Source organism: Anabrus simplex, chromosome 1, assembly GCF_040414725.1.
Source record: "Anabrus simplex isolate iqAnaSimp1 chromosome 1, ASM4041472v1, whole genome shotgun sequence".
NCBI lineage: Eukaryota > Metazoa > Arthropoda > Insecta > Orthoptera > Tettigoniidae > Anabrus > Anabrus simplex.
The window spans coordinates 1,404,502,282-1,404,530,268 of record NC_090265.1 but is presented as its reverse complement, the minus strand read 5'-3'; the positions used below and the strand labels follow the sequence as shown (position 1 = coordinate 1,404,530,268).

Sequence of the window (27,987 nt, the reverse complement as noted above, 5' to 3'; positions counted from 1 at the left end):
CTATGTAAACCTCCTAGACCAACTACAGGAAAAGATATGCGAAACAAGGCCTGGTTTGGCAAGGAAAAAAGTCATCTTTCATCAGGACAACGCTCCGCTGCATACAAGTGTTATTGTCATGGCAAACCTTCATGAACTGGGGTTCGAATTGTTGCCACATCCACCTTATTCACCTGATTTGGCACCATCAGACTTTCATCTATTCCCCAAGCTGAAAATTTTCCTCGGTGGACGGAGATTTTCTACAAGGGAAGAACCAACAGCCAAATTGGAGAGGTATTTTGCAGGCCTGGAGGAATCTCATTTTCGAGACGGGATCAAGGCATTGGAACATCGCTGGACCAAATGCATTAGTCTACAGGGAGACTATGTTGAAAAATAAAAGCAGTTCCACCGAGGTAAGATACTTAATTCTAGTACATTCCGAGAACTTTTCAAACCACCTACGTACAACAACTAATTTCTCCAAATTGTTTTGTTTTAAGTTCATCAGTTTATCTGTCACCACATTCTTAAGCACAGAAAATGACCCCTCTAGTCACAAGAAATGACAGGTGCATACTTAATTGAGGACATATGGGAACAAGTGAGGTCAAATTGTACGTCTTTGGCATTTTTACCACAATACGTCTTTTATAAGATTGATGAATTCGAAATAAGGATTTGAATGGATCACTTCATTCAACTTAACTCCATGAACAGCTGCCACAGCGACTTCTCCGTACGATGATTGCAGACACATTTGAATGTCCACATTAACTAGTAATGATTGCCTGTTGTGATAACAAACACGGGTGACGAGTGAGAGTTCCGCGGGTAGGAAATTCCACGATAACAAAGAAGATGGTTCAATGCAAAACCAAGGTTTGTAAGCTGCTATCTCATTACCGTGGAGCCACAGAAGTGTGACAGAAGTTTTGTTTGTTTGTCTAACATAGACAATGAAATGAGCTGTCATTGAGTAATGCACAATTTATAGCAATGTACAACTGTAAAACTGGGACACCTTATTCCTAAGAATTACAGAACAACGTGCGGCCTTCCGTCTTACGCCAATGTTTACTCAAGCAATAGATAAGAAAGTGCTTGGTTAAGTGGATTATAGGACCTCTATCGTATGTACTAACTTTGGCTGTGTCAGATAGGATGCCAGGAATACATTCTCTCCGGCTCTCAATAATAGACACACTGTATATTGTAAAAAAGCAGTCCCAAATTCTGCAAACAACATTCATAAAACGCACTATCATGTAAGTGAACATTGTATATGTGCCAAAGTCAGAAGAAATGTCATATTATGCAATACCAACGTCCAAATATTTGCTATTAAATCCAAAATCTTCAAAATACAGTAGAGTCTCGATTATCCGACCTAAACGGGACCTGGAGTACATCGGATCACCGAAAATGTCGGATAATACAGAATAACTTTGAAAATGAACTGAAACAAACAGGAAGGCTATACTCTAGTACTAAAACAATGACGTGTTTTACGGTACTCTATTGAATTATCAATTCAATTGTACAGTACACGCAGTATTGAACGAAAACATTCCAAATGTCTTACGAAAAGAAACTTGTCAACAGTGTCTGCTTGCCTGCTGATCCACGTTTTCTTGCTGCGAGATCCCACCATCGACGAAAAATCTACACCTCCGTTGCACTTGCTTCCGTCTGGTGCTCAGCGTAGGTTAAGGCCATTTCCAATGCACTTAATCCTTCACTCTGAATCATCGTTTTCTCCTTTTGCTCTGCAATGCCTCATTCTTCTTCATCATCCTCATTTTCATTAGCTTTCACAAAATCAATAATATCAGAGTCAGTTAGTTCAAACAGCTGATCTTGTGCACACCACTTACTCACATCTTCAGTCGTAACATCCTCACAGCCAGGAATGCAATGCAGTAAGGGCACAATATTTTCCATGTCTTCTTGTACCATCTCCTCTCGATGTTCAACATCGCTCAACAATTTGTTCCAAGAGTTTGCTAATGGCGTTGTTTCATCTTCTTCCCAATACTGCGCTATCCAGTATGCCACGTCTTTCATGTTGATTCGTTTTAACTTTTCTATCATGTCGTTGCCATTTTCATTTCCTCTATCAGGAATGAAAGGAGGTTTCCGCCGATATTTCCTCTTCAATGTTTCCAGCACACCTTGGTCCATTGGCTGGCATAAAGACGTCACGTTAGGAGGGAGGAACATGACTTTGATGTCACCACTTCTAAGTTGCTCTTCATTTGGGTGTGATGGAGTGTTGTCTAGTAGAAGAAGAGCTTTTCTAGGGAGATTGTTCGAAGCTAGATATTTTTCTACATCTGGAAAAAACTGTGTAAAAACCCAGCCTTTAAAGATATCAGCAGACATCCAGGCAGCCTTCTGATCCGTGAAATGGACTGGAAGAGCATTAACAGAAATGTTTTTAAATGCCCTAGGCTTCTTTGCTTTACCGATCATAAGCAATTTTGCTTTTAAGTTCTCAGTAACATTACTACAGGCAAGAACAGTAACTCTTTCCTTACTACGCTTGTAGCCAGGTGCAGACATCTCGGCTTCGCCTGCGAGAGTTTTTGATGGCAGCATCTTGAAATTTAGCCCAGTCTCATGACTATTAACAATCTGATCACTGGTTAATCCTTCAGCAAGAATTATTTCCTGAAATTCCTTTTTAAATTTCACAACCTCATCGGACTTAGCTGACAGTTTTTCACCACAGATATTAAGCTGCCTAATGCCGTACCGTTTTTTCCACTGATCATGCCACCCAGCACTGGCAGTAAAATTAGGGCCCCCTTCATTAAACTCCTTCTGGAAATACACAGCCTTTTCTTGCAGAATGGGGCTAGATATTGGCAGGCCCTTTCCCCGGTGTTCAGTGAACCAAAGAAATAGTGCTTCACTTACTTTTCATACTCACATTTTTTCATTGTTTTTCTCTGCTCTGGTAGAGCACCACTTCTCAATTTCTTCCCTCTTTTTTTCCAGTCTCCCACTGTAACATGTTCAGCACCATAACCTGAAGCCACTTTTTGAAGAGTTTCCCCTTTGTCCAGTCACTTTAAAGCACTAAAATTGTCTTCCATAGAAACAATCACTTTCTTCCATTTACTCGCCATACTCACAGAGGATATGAAAACTATAACATCCGCATCCAACCAATACTACAATGAACAATGACTGAAGACTCACTGCACTTGTCCTTGAGAAAAAAAATGTCCTACCAACAGCGGTCAGGCCAGTGCTTGTCCCATGGTTGAACCTTCCACACTGGGTGCCCTGAATTTAGTCTCCACCAAAACTTCAAATTAAGTTTACCAGTGTTGGATAACACGGAATGTCGGATAAACGAAGGTCGGATGAGCGAGACTCTACTGTATGCATTATGCATGAATTTTCTTCTATAAAGGCCAAAACATGCAAACATGCGCGGAAAAAGAACGGTTATTTAGAATTGTTTAGTCATGAAACGAAAATCTGCTAAGTTTGAGAAGTGTAACTGGCTTAATTAAAAACATGCATTTGCATGGATATCCGGGCTCTATTAATGACATTGTAAATAAAGGTTAGAGATATCCTCACATGGTTATGAGGGTATTTAGGGGTTGTAGTAAGGATGTAAGGTAGAGAGCATATATGTCTCTCCTTAAGACCCCAATTAGAGTATGATTCCAGTGTATGCGACCCATACCAGGCTTACCCAGCAGTACGATTTGTTCTTGCTGATTTCTGACAAAAGAGTAATGTTACAAATATGTTGCAAACTTTGAGCTAGGAAGACTTGGGAGAAAGGAGACGAGATGCTCGACTAAGTGGTATGCTCATAGCTGCTAGTGGAGAGATGGTGAGGAATGATATTAATGGACAAATAAGCTTGAGCAGAGCTTTTAAAAGTAGGAAAGATCATAATATGTGGATAAAGTTGGAATTCAAGAAGACAAATTGGGGCAAATATTCATTTTTCAGAACAAGGAGTAAGGGATTGATATAATTTATCAAGGGAAACAAAACAAACCAAACCCCATAACATTACAGCCCTTGAAGGGCCTTGGCCTACCAAGCGACCGCTGCTCAGCCGGAAGGCCTGCAGATTGTGAGGTGTCATGTGGTCAGCACGACGATTCCTCTCGGCCGTTATTCTTTGCTTTCGAGACCGGGGCCGCTATCTTACCATAAGATAGCTCCTCAATTCTAATCACGTAGGCTGAGTGGACCTCGAACCAGCCCTCAGGTCCAGATAAAAATCCCTGTCCTGGCCAGGAATCAAACCAGGGGTCTCCGGGTAAGAGGCAGGCACGCTACCCCTACACCACGGGGCCGGCTAATTTATCAAGGGAAATGTTAGATAAATTTTCAAATTCTTTGAAAACATTTAAGAAAAGGTTAAGTTGTTATTTATTTATTTAGTAAACAACTGGTAGGGAATCTGCCACCTGGGCGACATCTCTAAATGCAGATCATTAACAAATGATTGACTGACTGATTGATTGTTCATAAGGTTTCTGCATAATTTATCCTGTTAGCATACCTAGCCTCTTCCAGCTTGGTCTTGATACGAGCTAATTCATCACGAAGCTGATTGATATTGCCACGGTCTTGTTCAGCTCTTGTGGCTGCCTCACGGCGTAGGCGCTCAAGAGCTGCCTGCTCCTCATCCAACTCTCTGCGGGCACATTCCAGCTTCTCTTGTAATGCTTGTTGATCATGGTGTGCTGAAATAAGGCAATTCTCTGGTAATTAACAAAATAATTAACAATAAATTAACAAGTACAACTGAAGGCAGGTTATTTTATGTTATTACAGCTCCAACTAATTTGAAGGCTTTCAACTGAGATTATTTATAAATCTTACCTCAGAAATGACACGAAATTCTTGCAAATAAATAAACAAAGTCTAGTATCCTAAAGATTTAAACTGAAAACAAAATAAGAGTTTAATAGAACAACAAAGAGTGATAAATGATGCCTGAGTTACTGTAAATACAGGGGATAATTCACTGTTTATGGCAAAAGTAAAGAAACAATCTGTTTTACATAACCACAACTTTTCTGAAGAGTCTTAATTAAAAAATGAGGTTTCCATAATATGAACTTACAATAATTAATCACTGTAAACTATACCATTGCCTCACCAATCAAGAGAGCCTGCTGTTTGTCATTTTCTGCCCGAAGAAGCACTTCTTCATGTTGTTGGCATATGTTTTCAATGTGCTGCTGTAGTGATTCGATTCTTTCCTGAAGCTGCTGAATCTCATTATCTTTCTCACCTGAGAGTTGCTGAACTGTCTGTTGCAGACGCTTCTCCAAGGAAGCACGCACATGTTCCTAATTGGTACAGTAAAAGTTATGAATTAATTATTTACTTATACTGATTGCAGAAAATGACTAAGAAATGAAAGAGTTATTAGGAATTCCATCTAATGACAATTTTATTGATATTTTTTAATAAAACACTTTTGAAAAGACTATATTTATTAAATTAGTACTTTAACTTAATATAAAAGTTATCAAACACTGGTACTGATTTATCAGTACAAGGGGATAATAAGTCATTATGTCCCTTAATTAAGAAGAAAAAATAGTCAAATACATTCTGAGAAGTTAGGAGTAAAAATGAGATCTCAACAACAACAAAAACTAGGTTTAAATTTTGAGGAGCTAATATTTGATTAAACATCTAGGCTGCTAGCAGGTCAATTTTGATGTGCTGTTCAGATGACATACATACATCTTCATTAAAGAATGTTATGCATTTCAGCATTCAGTCTGCAATCCTCCATCTGGAAACTGATTTCTTTCAGAATACTGCTGATCGCAACTGCGATCTCACTGCATTAGCTTTACTGCATCATGTTTCAATTTCACTTAGTATACACAGAATACACATCCTAAATACTTGAAATGATCCACCCATGTCAGTTTTGTATTCTGACTTGACCATCCACTCCTCGTAGATTTCTTCACTACTGACATCTCTTTAGTCTTGGAAATGTCCATTTCCGCATAATACACCACTTTTCAAGCTCCAAGATATTAGATTGTAGGCTTTGAGAACAGTCTGCCATTAAGACTACATTGTTGCATGGACCAAATTGGTAACTACATTTTCACCCAACTGCCATTTTATACCTCTCAATTAATGAGCCAAATATAATAATGGAGAATAAAAGAAAATTACAGCCTTGCCTAACCCACTATAACTACTCTGAATCAAGAACTCATCTTATTGTCAATTCTCACTGTGGCTTGACTGATAACACAAATGCCTTTGATTACAACTGGATGGCAGAGAAAAGAAAATTCTATGGGGCAACCTATTACTGAGTTTGAGTTAATATTGTTAGTTAAACTTCTCATTTACTGGCAAAAGAGGAAGACCAAGTCACCATGATGGAAGCAAACAAAAATCTGCAGGAACTGGAAGGAACAGAAAGAGACTTAAAAGATGGGACATCTCTCCGGAGGATGATTAAATAAAAGAGGTTCCAGGGAAAACAATCAAGACAGGTACCCTCTGGACAAAGGAACAACAAAGCCAGAAGATGCACAATTACTGGACAAACATCAAAACCCACCCCAAACGCAATAGTTGAATTTCGTGGTCCTCAGCTGGCCTATATGAAACTAGAAGAAGTCAGTTAAACAAAGACTGTGTCACTATAGATCTTTTACATGCTGACTTCATACAATATGGAGTATTAAATACAATTTTTCAGCCCTTCAGAAGTCTTACCACCTGTGTCAGGCTCAAAACTAAGGCTCTGGGTGCCAGAGGCCAACATTCTATCAATAATCCATAGAGGAACTCTTGAGGAGCTGTATGTAATCTAGAAGATAAGTTCTTATGATCTGCAAACAGTTTTTATATGATCTTCCAAGATAACACATAAAGAGTAATGAAATAAGTAGAATAGAAGGTACAGAGAATTTCTGTTTTTAGATCTGAACAACAGATTATATTAGTTTTAGAATGGTAGTAGAATAGAATTTATTGCATGATTTCTTACACATACTTTAACAGAATCCTACAATTGAATTCTACATTTGAATGGAATGAAATGGTGGATGCAAGATTTCATGATAATGAATTGGTGCATGAATGATTTCATGACTGAGTGATCGTGTATGAATTATGAATAAACACATTTCTCACCCAGTCACAGATAGCCGCTAACTGGGGATAGAGCATTCATTAATGAATGAATGAATGATTGATTTGATGAATGAGTGAATATTGAATGAAGAAATGAATACTTGAATGATTGAGTGGATGAATAATTGGACGATTGGACTGAATTGAAAATAGAAAAGTTCCCTCTCCCAGTCACAGATAACTACCAATGTGGGAGAGAGATTCATGATGAATGGTTCTAATTCAACCTACATCCAATTAATATATACAGTATATAGGCAATTATGCATATACCTATTTCAGCCAAAGCAGACAGACAGACAGACAGACAGACAGACAGACAGACAGACAGACAGACAGACAGACAGACAGACAGACAGACAGACAGACAGACAGACAGACAGACAGACAGACAGACAGACAGACAGACAGACAGACAGACAGACAGACAGACTTAATTAGAAAGGAATACACTATGAAGTACGTATCACTGAACAGAAATACTACTAATTATAAAATATACAATACATAAAGAATATTAACTAAACTGGACAAATATAAAAACAGAACAAGATACTAAAATTATAATTATTGTTGCCTTTACTCATTATTGACTTTAACTCTATACTGTTCTATACCCGTGGGTAAAAATTTGTGTTTTGTACATAAATGGTTACAAAACCTCATTATTATTACCCCATACAGAGACGGTATTTAAGAGAGTAATAATTTTCTCTATTTTTTTTCCACTCAATATGACAAATTTTAAACTGCTTATTTAATGTACAGGTAAATGATTAATTAGGAGTTTCCCTCTTCCAACTTTGGTTGTCTGAGGCAAGAGAGATGAGACTTAATAGCATGCATCTCATTATGTGTAGTTTAACTGTCCTAGAATATAATTTTAACCACACATTAGAGAGCCTTTCTCACTCAGCTGATCATATCTCTGACTGACATTCACCCAGAAAGCGATAAGTAGGGTTCTGAAGTTTATGAACTAAAGAAGTACAAAATATACATGCAAATATGCCCTACAATCAAGCTAAACATGACCTAAAAACAAAGGTAAAATAAGACTTATGCATCTTAGGGATAGGGATAGCAAGTATTAGAGGACCACTATCATAAAATGTCTTAAGTACCACAGACACATTTAATCACGCATACTGACAGAATTACAGTAGGGTACGTTATAACTTTCAACATTCATTCAGTCTCATAGCCTTGAAGAACAGTTCTCACTTGGTTTTCCTAAAAAAGAGTCAAAAAATGAAGTAATAGCATGCATTTTGGTATCTGTCAGCATAAGTTAGAAGACATCACCTAACAAGAAGTTTATTGAGTTCATTATCGTATGTACCTCTTAATCTTCTTCTCTGCAAGTATTGCACATCACGACCACGTGCATTTTCAAGTTGTTGAAAAGAAATCTCCTTCCAAGATCACTCAGTATTTTCTTGAATCAGGAAAAGCTCCTTTCTACTTCACATGATGTTACAGGCATGTATTTAAATCTAATTCAATGCTCCTTTGCTGTAGGTCATCTTCGTCTAAGCCAGATCCACTACCGGTACTCACTAAAATTACACTAATTCTTCACACTGCTGCATATCCCTCATTTGCACAAAATACCTTATACTGAGTTTGCTCTTCACTGAAATTGAAACACTACCTCCTACTTGCTCTTCTTGAATACCATGTCCTTCATATTCCCAAACTCTCACACAACATTAAAGCATAGTTTCTACATGAGAGATTGTTTTCAACAGATCACTATAATTTGAAGTAATATATGCTAATTTTGCTGACAAATCATTGGAAAACTTTGTTGATGCTGTGGGTATGTTCTTCTGCTGTTTGAGTTTCTTGGATAAGAGGTCAAGGAAACTTCTTGGTGAAGCTACTGTCTTTCATACAGGGTCATCTGCTATTTCAATTACCACAGTGCCTGTGGATCATATAGGCCTTGCTAATTTCATGAAGAAGAGGATCTTTCACCGAGTCTGGTATCTCTGCACAAATAACACTACCTAATTTATCTGGAGAAATGCATCATTGGAGCCACAACAAAATGTGTTGTATTCAAAAGAATATATAAAACAATGCACTTCCCCTAACAAATTCTCCTTTGTTAGCAATGTCAGTAACACCCAACTTTTAAGTGAAATATTCTAGCTATGATATGATGGTCGTGAGGCTTTTGCCCAGATAGTAATACATTTGGAATTTCTTTCCATCGAGGATTATGGGGTCCCAAGTCTTTTCATGTATGTTCCATTATGACCCAATGAAAGACAATGGAAGCACTACCATCTGAACAAGCTGAGTGACATTGGCTTTTTGTCTTCTTATAGCATCTCTAAGATGTAATTATCAGCTCTTGGTTGCTTTTGATGAAATTTAAGTGCTCTGTCCCAATTTTTGTGTACATATCAACTTAGTATTGACTAAAAAAAGAGACTGACAGTACAGTAAATGATTGGTTTCCATATATCTGATTGCGATGCGGTAAGAATAAAAGTGTAATTAATGCAGAAACTGCTTTTTCACAGGGGTTCAAGAGATGTCGATGGAGTAACCATCTTCTATGAGCATTGGCTGGTTTTTTATCAGCGTACTGTATATTACAACTTCAAAGTTTTTACAATTTTGAGTTACTTTCTTGAGAGAAGCTTTTAAGTTCTTTATGTACGGGTTATTATGGTGCAACATTGCCTGCAGCTGTTTTACCAGGCTTTGCATTACATCAGGGAAGCGGTACATCTTAAGAGTGTCTCATCCTCTTCAACAAGATAAATCTGTAAGAACTGAGGTTCTCGTTGAGGCAAAGGTTGCAGACTACCAAGTAAGTGATACAGTAAAACCTTGTTAAGACGTTTCTGCAGGGGACAAGAAAACAGAACATGTTATGTGAGAAAATGTACTATTGAATATATGAATAAAAACAATTGAACAGGGATATGGAAACACTAGATATGGTTTTTCCTGACATCAGGGCATTTTACATCGTGTATCTGCAGGTACAGTGAAAACTATATCTACCAGTTCTCTCTTTGTTTTTTTGTTATTTCTTTACGTCACACTGACACAGATAGGTCTTATGGCGACAATGGGATAGGAAAGGCCTAGGAATGGGAAGGAAGCGTCCGTGGCCTTAATTAAGGTACAGCCCCGGAAAACCATCTTCAGGGCTGCCGACAGTGGTGTTCAGACCCACTATCTCCCGATTACTGGATACTGGCCGCACTTAAGCGACTGCAGCTATCGAGCTCGGTTTACCAGTTCTAAAGATGAGAGAAAAAGTATTAAAGGGTGTGAAAAGCACGAGAGAACAAACATGAAAACCTTTTCCACTGGGGCTTATAAAATAACAAGAGCAATGAAAGGTGTGAAAACACCAAACAACAAATATGAAATCATGTGCACGGGGTCCAATAAATATATCACAGTATTATTGCAAATTGTAGTCTTTCTGAAACAAATGTTAGTAGAAGCCTTTTATTTTCTGGTCACACTCTCAGACAATGAACTGGAGGTTACAATTGACAATGAGCGACCGAGAGGAATGACTTTGGCCATCATTTTAAATAAACTTCAACCAACTTGAGTGATCGAGTTGAAACCCGATAGTGCGAGTTCAACATTCGCAACCTCTGTGTGCTGTAAGATGCAGACGCCAGTCCACTTTCTCACAGATTTTAATTTTGTCTTAATTAGTGAGGAATTTCATGACCTTTTCTGTAACCATAACTAGACTATCTCGAGACAAATATGCACCACTCTAGTCAATTTCACACAATTATGTTCCTAATCCAGATATAGGCTGCTGTATCACACAACAAATATACACTACACTTCACTGAACCGTTCAGCACAAAATAAATTTCTAACTTCTGAATGGAATGTAAAATACAAGCAAAAATAGGCTCGCTGTGTTATTCAGCAATCTCACTGCTAATCAGCAAGCAAAACTGAACATTCCTGAGGCTAACAGCTTACTCCCTGAAGGTACAACTTATCCTGTGAAGTTCAGGAATTCAAGGCCTTTTCCTGTAACCACACACAACTGTGGCAATGACTCTTACCTGAGTTGGAAATCATGTTTCATTCACAAGGGATGATAAATAACATTTTCAGGGCTAGGAAAAAATGTGATCGTACTAATGGTAATAGCAAAAATTGGTGACGCGGTAAGTGAGATATTTTTATATAGATTTAATACGATGAGAACTGGGACTTCGAATTTGCGATGTGCAAAGTGGGAAAACATGTTAATAAGAAACGCACTACTGAGGTTTTACTGTACATCTGACCCTGTACTCTCAACACTGGCATAAATCCACCTTCCATAATTTGTTTTGCTCCAAAAGAAATTATTTGGAAGTAGCCATTGTATTTCCTAACATGGTCCATGAAATGTATGTGTTCAGGATGAAGACCCATGATAAAACTATAGAGCAGCTCAGGAAGAGACAAAACTGCTGGAAGATGCACTTCACCACTGCTACAGCACATATCAGGTAACTCTTCTTTAAACCTATGGATGTTACAGTATACGCATTTATGACTCATAGTGCCCATGGATATGGTTTTATTGGTTTTACAAGCTATCCCAGAAAAAGCTTTAACCTTCCATGATTGTGATCGCCTTTCAGATTGTCCTGTTCGTGTCTACACATGACTGCTCTGTGAACCTGCAGATGATTTGGCTGGTAATTAACTGTTGCTGCCTTGTGAACCCCTGGATGACTTTGCTGGTAATTACAGCTGCTTCTCTGTGGAACTCTGGATGATTTTGCTGGTAATTAGATGCTGCTGCTCTGTGAACTTCTTGGTTTTTATGTTGATAATAGTAGTAGATTTTATGAGCTGGTTTTTTTCCCTAATGGCGTCAGTACATCTGGCACAATGCTTTTTAATATGCATATTGGTGGTAGGAATTCTACCAGGGGTAGATTCAGAAATGGATGTAGTCGACCCATCCTTATCAGGCAAATGAACACCAAAATGTCCATGAGATAGCTCTTGTATTAAACTAAAACACAGTCTCTTTGAGGGATTCCCTTCAACACCAAATTTTTCATTCTGCTCTCCATTGTGATGGACCTCGAAAAGTGTCAAAAATATTTGTCTGACTGCCACTAACTCACAGAAACTTCCACAAATATGAAATCATAACATATCAGTGAAGTAGAATTTATTAATTTGATCTGTATTGACTTTTACTGTTAATCTCATTGCAGTGAAAATCAGGAGTTTAATAGGAGTCCACCTTGTCAATATTGTGCACTCTTAAACATAATGTAACAAAGAAAAATGTAATGAACAAAATGTTTTGTTTAAGAGAGTACAGTACTGACATGGTGGACTCTTATTAAACTCCTGATTTTCAGTGAAATGAGATTAATATCAGTTACGTACAGAAGGCCGTTTAGGTTCTCTGATGACAAGTTTGAAGGCCGCTGGTGGTGCTGTTATCAACTTGAGAATGTCAAAATGGGAAGTGATGATTCACGTCGGTACTGAGAATGTGTGTGTGTACAGTTTGTAACATTAGCTGCAACAATGCCAAAGTGGATTGACCCTTACTGGGAGGACTACATAACAGCCCTTTCCCTTGCTAAATAAAGAGAAGGCCGATGGTCTTAAACAACAAGCATCATCATCAAGCTAAATATAGTTATTCTACAATTCAAAGAATGTGCAAGAAGCGTGATTTTTGATATCAAAGAATGGGATCAGTACTGTATTGAATAAAAAAGAGTGTTTAAGAGTGCACAATATTGACAAGGTGGACTCCTATTAAACTCCTGATTTTCACTGCAATGAGATTAATTCCAGAGGGGAAAAAACAGGCATATCCACAACCAGCCACCAGCTATACACCAGAAGTGGTGAGAAAAGTAAAGGCCCTTGTCTCGGGGGTTACCTGCCCTCAAAAGACTATTGCATGTAAACTGGAGATGTCTGCTTCAACAGTTAACACCATAATCAACAAGGACGTGCAATTAGAAAAGCAACATAAGTGCCGAGTTCACAAGCTGTTGCCTCGTCACATTTCGGAACGTCTCACTAACGCAAGAAAGCTGTATGAGGGCTATCTGGTAGGTAACAGATGGAAAAAAGGGCTAATATTGGATGAAGCATATGAAATGGCGCATGGCATTTAGTGCCGGGAGTGTCCGAGGACAAGTTCGGCTCGCCAGATGCAGGTCTTTTGATTTGACGCCCGTAGGCGACCTGTGCGTCGTAATGAGGATGAAATGAGTATGAAGAAGACACATACACCCAGACCACATGCCAGCAAAATTAACCAATTACGGTTAAAATTCCCAACCCTGCCGGGAATCAAACCCGGGACCCCTGTGACCAAAGGCCAGCACGCTAACCATTTAGCCATGGAGCCGGACACTTTTTCTGTTAATTAACCATATTAAGCATATGTGTACCTGAGTGATAAAGATAAAGCATCCAGCCACACCTCTTGCTCGACTCCCCTGTTCTTAGAGAGAATGGAGATAGAAACTGGAATCTGTGCAATTCCTTTTACTGACATTCCCGTGAAGGCACCGGATGGGTCACCATGGACTTCTGTGCATTTGGACGTCTAAAAAGGGCCTTAGGAAATAGGCGTCCACGCACTATCAATGGCCTCTGGAAAGCCTGTCAGGAGGAGTGGGATAAGATAGACATGCTAGTTCTGCAAAAAGATCGGCTGCAATGGAAATTACGTTGTAAATGCTGGCTTTCCAAATGAGCATGATTTTTGTTGGAAACATGACTTTCCATAAGCTAATTACCCTTCAAACCTCGTTCCCAGAGATCCTGAACGACCTTCTGTAGTCAGAAAATTCTTCCTAGTGACTCACCTTCTCGGGGCATGGCTTGAGTGACATATAAAACAAAGGATACTGATTGCCCTAAATTTGCAAGCTCTGTCACCAATAATTGGAATGATGGTATGGGGCATCATAGCACCATTTATGTTCAACATTTCAACAATCATACTAATTTTTTAATTTATTAGAGTGTCGAAAATGTTATCAATTTAATACATATAAGAACTCAGAAATTACAATATGTACAGAAAACAAATGAATGCTAACCTAGAAAGTTATCAACTTGAAGTTATACACACACACATAAGTACTAAGAAATTACAATACGTAGTGAAAACAAATTAATGCTAAACTGGAAAGTTATGAAAATAGAATTATTATATCAAATAGCATGTGTGATGTTGGGGTTGTAGCACTTGTGATATCATGTCTCAAGGCCACTGCCCTTTCACCGGACAACCCAACACCATCATTTGGGGTTGTGATATCATGTCTCAAGGTTGTTGCTCCCCCAAGGAAGCTACTGTCCAATGCACATTTAACAATGTGGCAGTTAACAATTGTTTGGTAAAAATTGGGATAAATTTCACATTTATGGCATATCATGTTCATGTGGAAAATACTGCTTTCATCCAACGGTGAGGATGAAATGATTAAATCATTATCATTAATTGTAGGAATGCTCACATAACTATTTCATGGACTTTTCGTTCATATTCCATGGAATTTTTTTATAGCCCCTTAGGAGTTCAATTTTTGGAAATCTGATTTCTTCTTCTTCTTGAATGGGTAACTTAGGAGCACGTGAAGTGATTTTTCTACTTTTATTTTGGTCATGTAGATTTGGTGATTCTAGTTCTTTCAGATCTTTTTCTGTCTGTTTATAACAAGTTGGCTGGGTAGCCTTGTTCTTTAAAAAAAGCGTGGATTTTGTGAGAGTCTGTCTGAGTCCATTCTTTCTAAGTGTCCATGAATTGGATTCTTTGCATGCGCATTGTGTTTGTGATTTTGGAAATGTTTTTATATATTTCTGCATTAGGCTCTGGTTTTTTCTCATTATTTTACATTCCTTCACTTCTATTTTCCCCCTTAGTGTCTCATGTTGGAGAGCAAGTGTTTCAGATGCGTAGAGAGCTTCAGGATGTATAGTGCCAGGTTTTGCAGTTCCAGGAAAAACTTCTTTTGTTGTAAATATTATTTATTAACTGAAAAGCAATCTCCATTTTCTGAATTCTTGATTGAATAGATTTCCTTTCATTACAATTAGCAGTAATCCATTCACCTAAATATTTGAATTCTTTCAATCAAGAGATCTTGTTGTTACCAACATGGAGTTCATCTGGAGCAGTTTTGAAGCTGAAATCTTTTATTTTTCCCCAAATAAAATGTGTTCTTGCTTGCTTGTTCTTGTAAGAGTTCAAGTTGCTGTTGTGCAGCAGAGATGTCTTGGGCAATTAATGTCATGTCATCTGCAAATACTAAGGAGGCAATTTCTATGCCTTTTAGTTTTGGTCCTAGTCTATGTGTTGGTGCAGCTGCTTTCACCATTCTCCTACAACTTTTTCAAGTGCAAAATTGAAGAGCAACAGGGATAAACCGTCCCCTTCATGTACTCCTCTATTTATTTGAAATTCTGAACTCAGTTCTCCCATAAATTTTACCATGGATTTGAGCTTCATGAGTGATTTTCTGATGATGTTTGTTGTCTTCTGATATAGTCCATTTCTGCTAGTACTTCAAAAAGTGATTCTCGGTCTATACTGTCATATGCCTTTTTGAAATCTACAAATGTGATGACAAAACTTTTGTTTGTTTGAAATATATCATTGAGTTTTTCAGACCTGATAATTAGTTCTACGCATGATCAGCCCTTTCTAAACCAACTTGGTATTCTCCAATTTCTGGGTCAATCTGAGGTTCTGTACGGTTTAAGAGAGCTATGGATAGGATTTTGTATGTTATTGAAATTAATGAAATTTCTCGATAATCGTTGGTGCAGATTTCATCTATAATTTCTTTGAGTTTTGTGAGGAGATTTTCTCCTGCCATTTTCCCATAGTTCTGCAGTAATTTAATCTGTTCCTGGTGCTTTGTTATTTTTCAGTGATTTAATTATCTCCTTAATTTCTTGCACAATCGTTGGTTTTGAGTCTCAGTTTTGTTGTGTACGTTGTGTACGGCAGAATTGGAATATTTTTCTTCTGGCCTTTCACAACTGAGTAATTTAGAAAAGTATTTGGTAAGAATTTAATAATTGTCTGCATTGGTGTAGGTAATTTCCCCAAGTTAATTTTTGAATTGGAGTGATGTTGAAGAGTACTTGGTTAACTTTTGTTTGAATGATCTGTAATAGTTTTGAGAATTGAGCTTCTTCTGCTTCTGCTTCTTCTTCTTCTTGAGCTTTTTCTATTTCTAGTTTTTATCTTTGTGTTTACAAATCATTTTTATTGATTTTGTAACTATTTTTCTGATGTACTTGAGATTTGCAGGGTCTTTTGATTTTTGTTGCACGACCAATTCTGCCATGCTTGTTGTCTAACTTTTATAAGATGATCACATTCTTCTGTCTACCATGGGTGTTTCTGTGTCCTGGTTTGAGAAGCAATATTTTCTCCTGCTTTTATCAGTCCTGTTAGGAGTTGTTGCCAATTTTGTGGATTTAATTTTTGTGTTTCTTTAGTAAATTTTTCATTACCTTCTATATTCTGTACATCGTATTTATGGTGTGGAGCTTTCTGAGTGAATTTTCTCTTTTTTGGAATGATGTCTAGGGAGAATTTTGTGGGGTAATGATTGGACTCTAGGTCTATTTCTTTCAGAACTTCAAGGTTCATGATTTCTACTGTGTTTAGACTGGAGATAATCATATGGCCCAATTAGTATTCGCCCAGTAATGGATTAGGTGAGATCCAAATTTTGGTCTGCGAGGATTTTTTTCTTGAAAAACGTTGATTTGAAAAATAGCTCATGGTTTTTGCAGATCTCAATGAGTTGAGGGTTGAAAAGCAGATACAGGAAAATCAGTTTGGTTTCAGAAGTGGAAGGTCAACAATAGAACCCATTTTCATTATGACACAACTAATGGAAAAGCATTGGGAGTACGGGAATGATATGGTGATGAAATTCATTGATATTGAAAAGGCATATGACAGTGTCCCTAGGACGAAAGTTTGGGACAGTCTGGTGCAAAAAGGAATTGGACAGGGATTAATAAAAATGATCATGGCATTGTATAAGGAATGTAGTAGTTGCGTGCAAACACAAGTTGGCAGGACAAGTTGGTTCAAAATAACTAGTGGGCTGAGACAGGGAAGTGTTCTATCACCAATCCTGTTTACAATAGTAATGGATGACATCATGAGAACAATTATAATCATTATAAAATATCAAAGCCATTTTGACAGTGCTGATATAATTATTTTATTATTATTATTGATATATACAGTCGTATCAGCACACACGTTTTTAAGAACGTGTGTGCTGATACGACTGTATATATCAATAAAAAAAAAAAAAAAAAAATCATGAGAACAGCAAAAGCAGCATATGGAGGAAGAGAAATGAACATGATGTTATTTGCAGATGATATTGTGATTTGGGGAGAAGACGACAGGAAGGTTCAAGAACAGTTGAATGTGGTGAATGGGAAGATTGAAGAATGTGGATTGAAAATAAGTGTAGAAAAGAGTAAAACTCTTGTTATGACTAGAGGGGAGAAAGAAGGGAAAGGTCAGATTAGACTTGCAGACAAGCCCCTGGAAGTAGTGGAAACGTTTAAATACCTGGGGAGTGAATTAATGGAGAATGCTCGACTGGATGCTGAGATTAGTAAAAGGATTCAAGCTAGAAGTTGTTTCTATCATAGTGTAAGAAATATGTTATGGGACAAAGATGTGCCAATGGAAGCAAAGGATACTATGTACAAGATGTATTACGTACCCATAACAACTTACGGAGCAGAAACTTGGACAATGACAAAGAAGGATGAGAGTCGAATACAGGCAGCCGAAATGAAATTCTTGAGGAGTATGATACAGAAGAGTAGAAGAGACAAAATAAGGAATGAGAAAATCCGGGAAGAAATTGGAGTGGAAAAAATGAATGATAGAATAAAGAAGAGCCGACTAAGATGGTTTGGGCACATAAAGCGAATGAGCGACGATAGAATGCCAAAAAAGGTGATGGAAATGCAAATCCAAGGAAGGAGAGGCTGTGGACGACCACGATTGAGATGGAAGGATACCATCCAACGCAGCATTATAGAAAGAAACCTGGACTGGGACACAGTGTTGGAGGAGGAGTGGTGGAACGACCGAAGAAAGTGGAGAGGAACCATATTTGCCCCTACCCGGCTACAGCTGGATAAAGGGAAATGATGATGATGAATGAGTTGCATGCCATTCCGGGTGATCTGTTTATACCCAAACCATTTGCCTACTCAGTACCTACAGTACATTTCTTTTCTTTGGCAATTTTTGCATTGGAGTGACCTAGGAGGATTTTGACATGCTATTTTGGGATTGTTTTGGAGATATTGTCTAACTAGTTCCAGAATTTTTCCACTTTTTCTGAGATGTTTCCGTTAGTGATGTTAGTTGGTGCATGTGTTGATTAGGGTGTAAATTTTGTTTGCTGTTAAGGTCACGAGTCAGCCGGCATATCTGTCCTTTCAGTGCTTCTTGTTTGACGAGTAATTCTTTGACGCTCTTTCTCAAGCTGTAAGCGTTTGGTATCTGTTGATTCCAAATTAGTTTGTGTATCAAAGAGGACACCTTCTAATGCTTCCTTTTCACTCCATTTATAATTGAAGTTTGTAAATGAATAAAGTACTGACATATCTACTATGAATCCAGTACAAAATTGTGGATAGATTTTCATAGCTCATTTCCCTGATTTTCCTTTGTATATTCTGTATCCTACAGAATACAGGGATACCCATCTATATAATACGTGTTTCATACGAACTGAAGTCACCTAGGAGGATTTTCATATTAAATTTTAGGATTTTTTGGCAAACATCATTCACGGTAAATGGTTCCAGAATTCTTCTACTTTTTCTGAGTCGTTCCTGTTCCAATACAAACTTCCTTTTACCCCTTTAGGGGTATGATTTCAAAAAAAAAATATATGTGTTTAATTATTTGATTTTGGAGTACTTTTACCAAGATTTAAGCCAATAAATGCATTGAATATCATTTCTCCATATAAAGACTGAACCCCTTAATGATCCCTTTAGGGAATGAATTTTGATAAATCCCTTGTTAATGAGTTTCTACATTATAAAATGAAACTACTCACCCAATTTCCTATTTATAGCTTAAGCGGTTTCAACTTGCAGTCAGTCAGTCAAGACATGCTATTTTATATGCAGTGGAACCTCGATTATCTGTTTCTGGAGGGGAAAAAAAAACACGTGCAACACGGGAAAACAGAAAATCTGGGAACGAATGAACCATCAACAATTTGGCTAAACATCACAAAAATAAAATATGTAACTTATACTTATAATCTGACAAACCCCCCTAAACCAAACCAAACTACAGCCCCAATGGGCCTTCCACCTCCCAAGCGCCCACTGCTCGGTCCGAAGGCCTGCAGATTACGAGGTGACGCATGGTCAGTGTGATGAATCCTCTCGGCCGTTATTCCTGGCTCTCTAGACCGGGGTCAACATTTCACCATTAAGTAGCTCCTCAATTAAAGGTACCAGTAATCGTAGAATGAGTGAACCTGGAATCAGCCCTCATATCCAGGTAAAAATGCCTGACCTGCCGGGAACCAAACCCAGGCCCTCCTGGTGAGAGGCAGGCAAGTTAGACCGCGGGGCCGGCTTCAAACATTACCGGTATGCAACTTAAAAATCTCGAAACTTTACATTCAGTTTTACCGGGAAAACTTCGTCAGTTTCCTCTGAAAACTTCTTTCAGTTCAGCAAATTAGATTAGCCAAACTTTTTGAAAAATCTAATACCTGTAACGCCAAGCCAAACAACAACTGACCACAAGTAGTTTTTGATTCTCTAATCTAATAAAATAAAGCACATTAGATACCAAAGCGTCCAACATGATGGCGAAATCCCTTTCTTTAATCTTCCATTGTAATTTGGTCACCGGTATACTGTTCGTGGTCAGTTTATGGAAATCTTGTACCACGTAAATTAGGCCTACATCAAATTTTAAAGGTTACGTTTAACTTGAGAATATGGTTTTGAATGGAAGTATCGATCCTCAAGTTCCCGAATGCATTATATTCAATTCTGCCTGTCACTAATCACAATCAAATTGGAAAGAGAAAAAATAGTATTAACACTTCCGAAATTAGTTATTCGCGACCTTGATCTCAGCTGGAAAGCGTGCTTGCTGTACAAGTCGATACGACTGCGAAATGATACATAGTTTCTAAATGTAACGTGCGCAAATAAAACAACTGCAGTTTTTATAACATTTTTACACAAAAACGTGAAATTCCCGGTCTTATATTAGGACGAAAACAGTAATAAGCAATCCCAGGAGCAGTTTTGATTCCTGCCTGAAAGGCCAGTGACTATACAGTGCCCTGAGGGAAGTGCCAAAAACCTGTTCGGTGATACACTTGAGAAGAAAAAAAAGGTAACCCTGGACATAATGTAGATGTTTTGTAAGTATGAACATCTGACTTAAACTCGTTTCATCTTCAAGTAGAACTGTCGAAATCCGCTCTGTCTCCTTCCAATTGTTGTGGAAACTCTCTGCTTTATGATTTCCGAGGATTCTCTAAACAATACCAGCCGAATGCAATGCTAAGATGGTCCCTTATGCAGGTTCACTGCCGATCGCTTTTGCAGTACGATACAGTACTTCCTCAAATTACCGCACTGACGGGACGTTAACACCAAGATCTGTAAGTATGCCATAGCCGTCCTTTCGTGAGATACAGTTTCTTGAAAACTGCGTGATTGAGGATTTAGCTTTGATGGGACTGAAATTTCTGGACGGTTGATCCGGGAAATTGTTTCTTCGAGGAACGGATAATGCAGGATTTTTACGTGATTTAATTAGGATGCTCGCGGGACCACATAATTTGAACGAATAATATGGGAAAATGTAGTTTCCGGGAACGTATAATCGAGGTTCTACTGTAGACTGAATAGGTCCACTATCTTACCAATTTGATCTTCACAAATATATTTTATTATCACAACTAAATCCCGTGTAGTGAATGACAAAATGATGAGAGATTGTCACATCAGAGAAGAAAGAATCGCAAATTTAGTAAATATCAAGTCTTGGGGTACTATCAATTTTAGTTGTCATTTTGCTCAGTGAAACATGAATGAATGAGTGAGAATTATTAGAAAGAAGGGGGAAAAAAAGAAAAGAAAAAAAAACCCAGAACTCTGAAACTCGTAACAGACACCAGCATTGCATTATTTTTTTTCTGGTCTCAATTTCAATTTTGAGATCATTAACTAGAATAAAACAAAAATACTGTACTGTTTATTAAAGTGTGTCTTATAAAGTGCATGGATTACATGTGGAGAAATCTACATAAGCAAGTGTACCCTCCAGATAATAGAAAGTTCCCAGATGCAGACATATTACTATGTATGAGTAGTGTTCATAAATGAGAGATTTTACTGTATATAAATATACAAATTAAATTACCTTTTCCTCAGTGAGTTTCCGTATATGCTCTTCACAATTTTTTTTAATATTAGCTATTGTTGCTTGAAGTTCTGCCTCTTGTGTTGCAGCCTGCTGAGTCAAACTGGCCTTGGTTTCTTGTGCCCTCTTCTCAGAGGTTTCAAGGTCACGAGTCAGTCGGCATATCTGTCCTTTCAGCGCTTCTTGTTTGACGAGTAATTCTTGACGCTCTTTCTCAAGCTGTAAGCGTTTGGTATCTGTTGATTCCAAATTAGTTTGTGTATCAAAGAGGACACCTTCTAATGCTTCCTTTTCACTTCGTAGTGATGCAAGTTGTTCTTGAAGCCGTTGCAGTTCCTTCTCATTAGATTCTAGAAGTACCTTTAATATAATACAAGATTATAAATTATTTTCACAATAATTTTATCTGCATGTACAGTTGAACAATAAAATATTGACACATGATAAATTTTAAAGTATTGCATTGAGTATCATCGTCCTCTAGTGAGGCGGTACAGCTACAACAAACATTGAAGCAACTTGATTTTTAATGCCATGTTCTTGACAAAACCTGACTGTCAGTACACAATAAAACTGTCTGGACATCAGAATAACATAAAATAATACAAAGAAATGGATGAGAAACTGCCATAATTGTTAAATAAATATGCAAAGCAAGGGACATGCGTGGCAAGTGAAGGTCATGTGAAGCACTTCATGGTGTTTCAGTGTTAGCGTTAGTATAGGCAAATGGGGTTACCAACCAGGAGATCCAGGATTTGCATACTAGTATCAGAATTTCTTCTTCTTTCTTTTTTACTGGATTCCACTACTCTATTGCATAACTGCACCAAACTAACAGTCTTTGCATTCCACTCCACATACTTGCAATGAGTGCAGAGTTTTATCCTCACTGGCCCCTCAAAAGAAAGTTATAGAAGTGTAAATATGCTACGTACCACGCACAGCAACAAATATCCTTCTTACAATATTAAGCATGTACATATGGGTGCCTCTGAGCTTAGGGGAAGCATACCTGCCTGTCAAGGTGAGAAACTGCATTACTTTTTAAAAACATTTAGAGTGGCGCATTAACCAAACATGCATATTTCTATTCATCGCAAAATTTAATTATGTTAGTTCTGTTTTAGACATGACTTACAACCTTGACCAATATCCATCGGCTTGAACAATTTGTTAGAGCTGAACTCGCATTGACTCAACAAGCTTCCTAAAATATTCCCTCTTAAGGACGATCTCCTCCCATGCATCCAACAAAATGCCCCACAAAGCATCATGTGAACGTGGCAGACGGTGAGGTCAGGGTTTCTTTACATGGCGCTTCCACCTTGCCAACACGTGTTCAATCAGATTCAAGTCTGGAGCTCAAGGGAACCAACTGAGCAATTCAATAGAGTCCTGCTCAGAAAACCAGTGCTGAACATGACCGTTCATGTGAATTGGGAAGTTGTCTTGCACGAACTGTATTCTGTCATCTGGATAGCACATAATTACACTCGGTAGCATAATATTCTGCAGAATGTCCAAATACTGGCCAGATGTGAGACGGTCATCTATCCGATGAAGCACTCAACCCCATCCGGTGATATCCACCCTCAACATGACACAGATATGCAGCCAATGTGTTAACACCCGGCTACATATCTTTTGTTGTAACGTGCTTCCCATGGCCTGTAAATATGAACTGGTCTGACCTCTGACAAACTGAAAGAAGTCTCTTCAGAGAAGTTCATATGATCCCAATTATGATTTAATTTCATCTTGGCCATCTGTTCACCAGAGAGACACTTTGGTGGCAGCTTTTCCACAATGGAGTCCAGTTTCTTGTAATCGCTTACAGACTGTGTATGGATACCCAGAAAATTTGGTCACCTGCATGAACTCCGACGAGTTTAAGAACGGGTTCTTCTATGAAGTTTTGACTAACCTGCTGTCTTCTTTCCTTGTAGAAACCTGCTTTACAATAAACCAGTGCCTGGTAGAAGTCCAATGCCCCCTGACACCCGTTACTACTGCATCCATTTCTAAATAACTCTAACCGAAATGCCACACTGAATTGCTGCCTCACGATTACTAAAAACTGCTGTGTTGGATGAGAGCCAGATGTATGTGAATTACGTGCCATGTCAGAATGGAGTGTGACGCAAGTGCGATAACAGGTATAACTTGTAAACAATGTTCTCTCACCCATGGGTAACTAATGCAGATATCAAGCTCGAATTATTATTATTATTATTATTATTATTATTATTATTATTATTATTATTATTATTATTATTATAATTTTACGATCATGATTATTATTATTACTTGTATGTATGGCTGTGAAGTGTTTACATCCATTTAGTATTAGTATTATTATTATTTACGTAGTCGAATGACCGCATTTGTGTGAGGTTATGTCATGAAACACGTGTTGTACATAGACATTTATATCAGTTCCGTTAATCTAAATACCTGAAAACCGAGCTCGATAGCTGCAGTCACTTAAGTGCGGCCAGTATCCAGTATTCAGGAGATAGTGGGTTCGAACCCCACTGTCGGCATCCCTGAAGATGGTTTTCTGTGGTTTCCCATTTTCACACCAGGCAAATGCTGGGGCTGTACCTTAATTAAGGCCATGGCCGCTTTCTTCCCACTCCTAGCCCTTTCCGGTCCCATCATCACCATAAAACCTACTGTGTTGGTGCGACGTGAAGCCAATAGCAAAAAAAAAATAACACACCTGAAAATTAATATTATAATTTATCTTACCTGTGTATATAAATTGTAATCCATAATTGTGAAACACACTGCAACTTCCAGAATGGTAATAGGCATGAGAACGATTGAGAATATTCTGCACATTATATTCTATGTATTGAGGACTCTAGAATTTTCATGAAGATATTTATTTGTAATGTATCTTTCTGGAAGCCTGGCCAGGATACCTATATAAAGAGACGATCTGGACGGTGAAGTTAGTTATGATTTGGAAGTTAGTTATTGAGAGTTACTGGCAAGTGAGTTGTTGGAGGAGAGTTATTATGTAGCAACGTTATTCTTGTGACAATGTGTGGACATGCTGTTTAGCAGTCGACTGTTTTATGTGTGTTCCAAGGTTGAAACCTCTATGTGCTGTGTTATTCAGTAGTTTTAAAATGGCGGCTTGGTGATGTGAGTGTTTTGTTGCAACAGCAGTGATCAAGGTTATGTGTGTGTTTAATTTGTAAATAAACGTGAATAAAACAACTGTACCAACTGACAGCATCTCGTGTGAGTCTTTGTGGATACGTTAAGTAAAGCATTTAGCATCAAAGTTAGCCCAGCAAAACTGGGTGTGTTTGTTGCCTGATGTCATCATGGTGTGTTCATAAAAGTAAATATAATAATAAATCACTCTTGCTGGGATTGAAACCTAACCTGTTATGGCAGTCACACAAATTTTGTAGGCTACAACTGACCCACTGCACCATGTGACGGCATACCATGTGATTATGATTTTATAGTGCTCAATGCAAGTGAATATCATGAAGAGGAGAGAGAAGGGAGAGGGTAGAGTTAGAGCGACTGATTTGAGTGAGAATTATGAGCCGTGTTGCAAAATGCATCCAGTTGACTGTACAAAGTCGAACATAGCTGAAGTGGACTTTCTTATATATCACATCTCTAGAGATGCAACAATCTTTTATTGTTCATCTGTACAAAACAATTTAACACAATCCTGTTTAAGTGTGAGCATACACTGCAGCAACAGAAATTACGTTCCAGGTGCATCCTTGCAGTAGACATTGAGGGACATTAAAAATTAGGAATGAAGTATGCACACAATTAACAGTGTGCAAGATTCCATGAAACTTTGGTTAATGTTATATGTCACTAGGGGTAGTACTACTGCGCATGTATATGATGTGTGATATTTTTCGAGCATAATTTCTTTCTTAGAAGACTATCCCTGAAATTGTTCTCTGAACTGCTCAATGCAGAAAAGTGATGTGTTAATATAATTTAGAGTAACTTTAAAGCTTTTCAGTCTGTTGAACACTAATTACAACACCTACAACACTATAACATACCCGTAAAAGAAATCACACTAATAATCAAAGAATGACATGTTTCATTCTTGAAAGAACATCATCGGATTCAGGAATCTCATGTTTAGGTTGTTTCGTATTGATGGTATATTACAAGAAAATGTACAATTGAAAGGTTCCACCTTAGTCCATACACAGCATGCCTTAAAGAAACTTGAAGAACTAAGACAATAAAAGATACCTGTTTTGGCCCTGTTGGATCTTCTTCAGTCTTAAAAATAATCATAGAACATTAATATTGAAACCTAACACTAAAGAGAGCTTTCATAAAAAATAAAAAATAAAATCATTCTTGAAGTTCCTAGCGTCAAAACAAGACCAAAAACCACGTAGAAGAAAAACATGGAAAAGCACTCATTCTTACAATCTTTACTATAAATCGTCGTTTTACCAACTGGCTTTGTATCGCACCGACACAGGTATGTCTTATGGCGATGATGAGATAAGAAAGGGCTAGGAGTGCCAAGGAAGTGGCCGTGGCCTTAATTAAGGTAATTACAACACCTACAACACCTGGTGTGAAAATGGGAAGCCATGGAAAACAATCTTCAGGGCTGCTGACAGTGGAGTTCAAATCCACTAACTCCCAAATGCAAGCTCACAGCTGTGCGCCCCTACCCGCATGGGCAACTTGCACAGTATACATAAATCATCTTGATGAGTATGTTGTGTTACGGTGGTCATATTACAAAGAGTCTGTTATATCAGAAGGTTACTCATAAATGTAGAAGTGCTTGACTAAACTGTTGATGGAACAATTAGAAAGATGATGATGAAAATCCACAGCCTGTTTCCAGTCATTCGACCGGGTCAGGGATGGAATGAATGAAGCCCCTATCTAGCGGCGAGGGTAGGAATTGTGCCGGCTGCCGAAGCCTGTCGCACTCCTTTGGGGTGATGATTAATGAATGACAGGTGAAATGAAATGATATTTGGAGAGTGTTGCTGGAATGAAATATGACAGGGAAAACTGGAGTACCCGGAGAAAAACCTGTCCCGCCTCCGCTTTGTCCAGCACAAATCTCACATGGAGTAACCGGGATTTGAACCACAGAATCCAGCGGTGAGAGGCCGGCGCGCTGCCGCCTGAGCCATGGAGGCTGAGAAAGATGATGATGATGGTTGAAATATGCTGTCAACATGAAAAAACAAGCTTGATAGTTAAAGTAGTGTGTTACTCCAATTAAAATGTACAAACAGAGAGAAAAAAGAATTATAGAAAAGTGCACAGAATATAATTAACTGAATGGAGAAGAATAAATGAAAAGGAAATTAATGTGACTCACTCCATGTGGTGTGTTGAAAACTGAGAAGAGAATGTAAACAAATGGACGTTGCAACAGTAACCAATAGTCTGCCAAGCATGTCAGCTGTTAGCTGCAGGGAGAAGAAAGGAATGGTGGGGAGATGGGAAAATCATTGGAGGGAGAATTTTATCTGAAGATTTGTGAATGACGGGATGAGTTTTAACTTTTTTATGCTTATCAAGAATTATTGTTAATGCCTCTAAAGGAATGTTGGCCGGTCAGGAATTTCATTCAAATTGAAAGTAAGGTTATCCCTTTGATCTAAATGTATAAAAATGCTTTCATATATGTTAAGTAATTTGCCTTTATTTGATTTAAGTAGAATCAATAAATCATTATGAATGGATGTAAATTGATGATTAAAATCAGACATGTGTTCACTCATAGCTAAAAATCTATAGTGTTTCTTGGCATTAACATGTTACTGATATCAGATTTGGAAATTTCTACCAGTTTGGCCAATATAGCTGCAATTACAGTTATGACACTTGAGCTTGTAAATACCTGAATTGGAATATTTACTGTCATTGTTGACAATATACGTGTTATAAAAATGTTTGATTTGGTATAATGAGTTCTATAAGCTATATTAAGTTTTGTTTTCTAAATAGGTTGGTTGATCTGAAAATTTTTGTTGACTAGCAATGAGAAAGAGGATGTATTACTGGAGCACTTCATTACTATCTAACTTTCAAGTACTAAAGGATAAAAACTCACAAACCTGTTACACTGTGGTAGCAGGGGGAGGGGTGGTGATACTCCCAGGTGGCAGATGGGGAGGGGCCTCACTAACTTGCCGGAGGACTTGAGCAAAATAAAGTAGCTCTCACATACCAAACACAACTTTGGACTGAATGGTCAATGGGTAGGAAGGCAGAAGAGGGTGTTGGCAACATCCCCATGGCAAAAGAGGCAGAAGAACCATCGGTCACCAACTGATGCCTCCAGTTTGTAGGCGGATCTACAAAAGCTAGGGGATCCACCCTGATGGTAA

General features: G+C 38.1%; 1 protein-coding gene across 1 annotated transcript in view; it reads right to left on the bottom strand.

The window, feature by feature from the left end:
* Root (ciliary rootlet coiled-coil, rootletin) overlaps nt 1–27,987 on the bottom strand; it is a 461,920-nt gene that overhangs the window by 214,201 nt on the left and 219,732 nt on the right. Inside the window, exons 16-18 of the mRNA XM_067137854.2 lie at nt 21,614–21,973; nt 5,129–5,321; nt 4,526–4,709 (exon numbers count right to left, since the gene is read on the bottom strand). Coding sequence (XP_066993955.2) covers nt 4,526–4,709; nt 5,129–5,321; nt 21,614–21,973 — 737 coding nt within the window. The remainder of the gene's footprint in view (nt 1–4,525; nt 4,710–5,128; nt 5,322–21,613; nt 21,974–27,987) is intronic.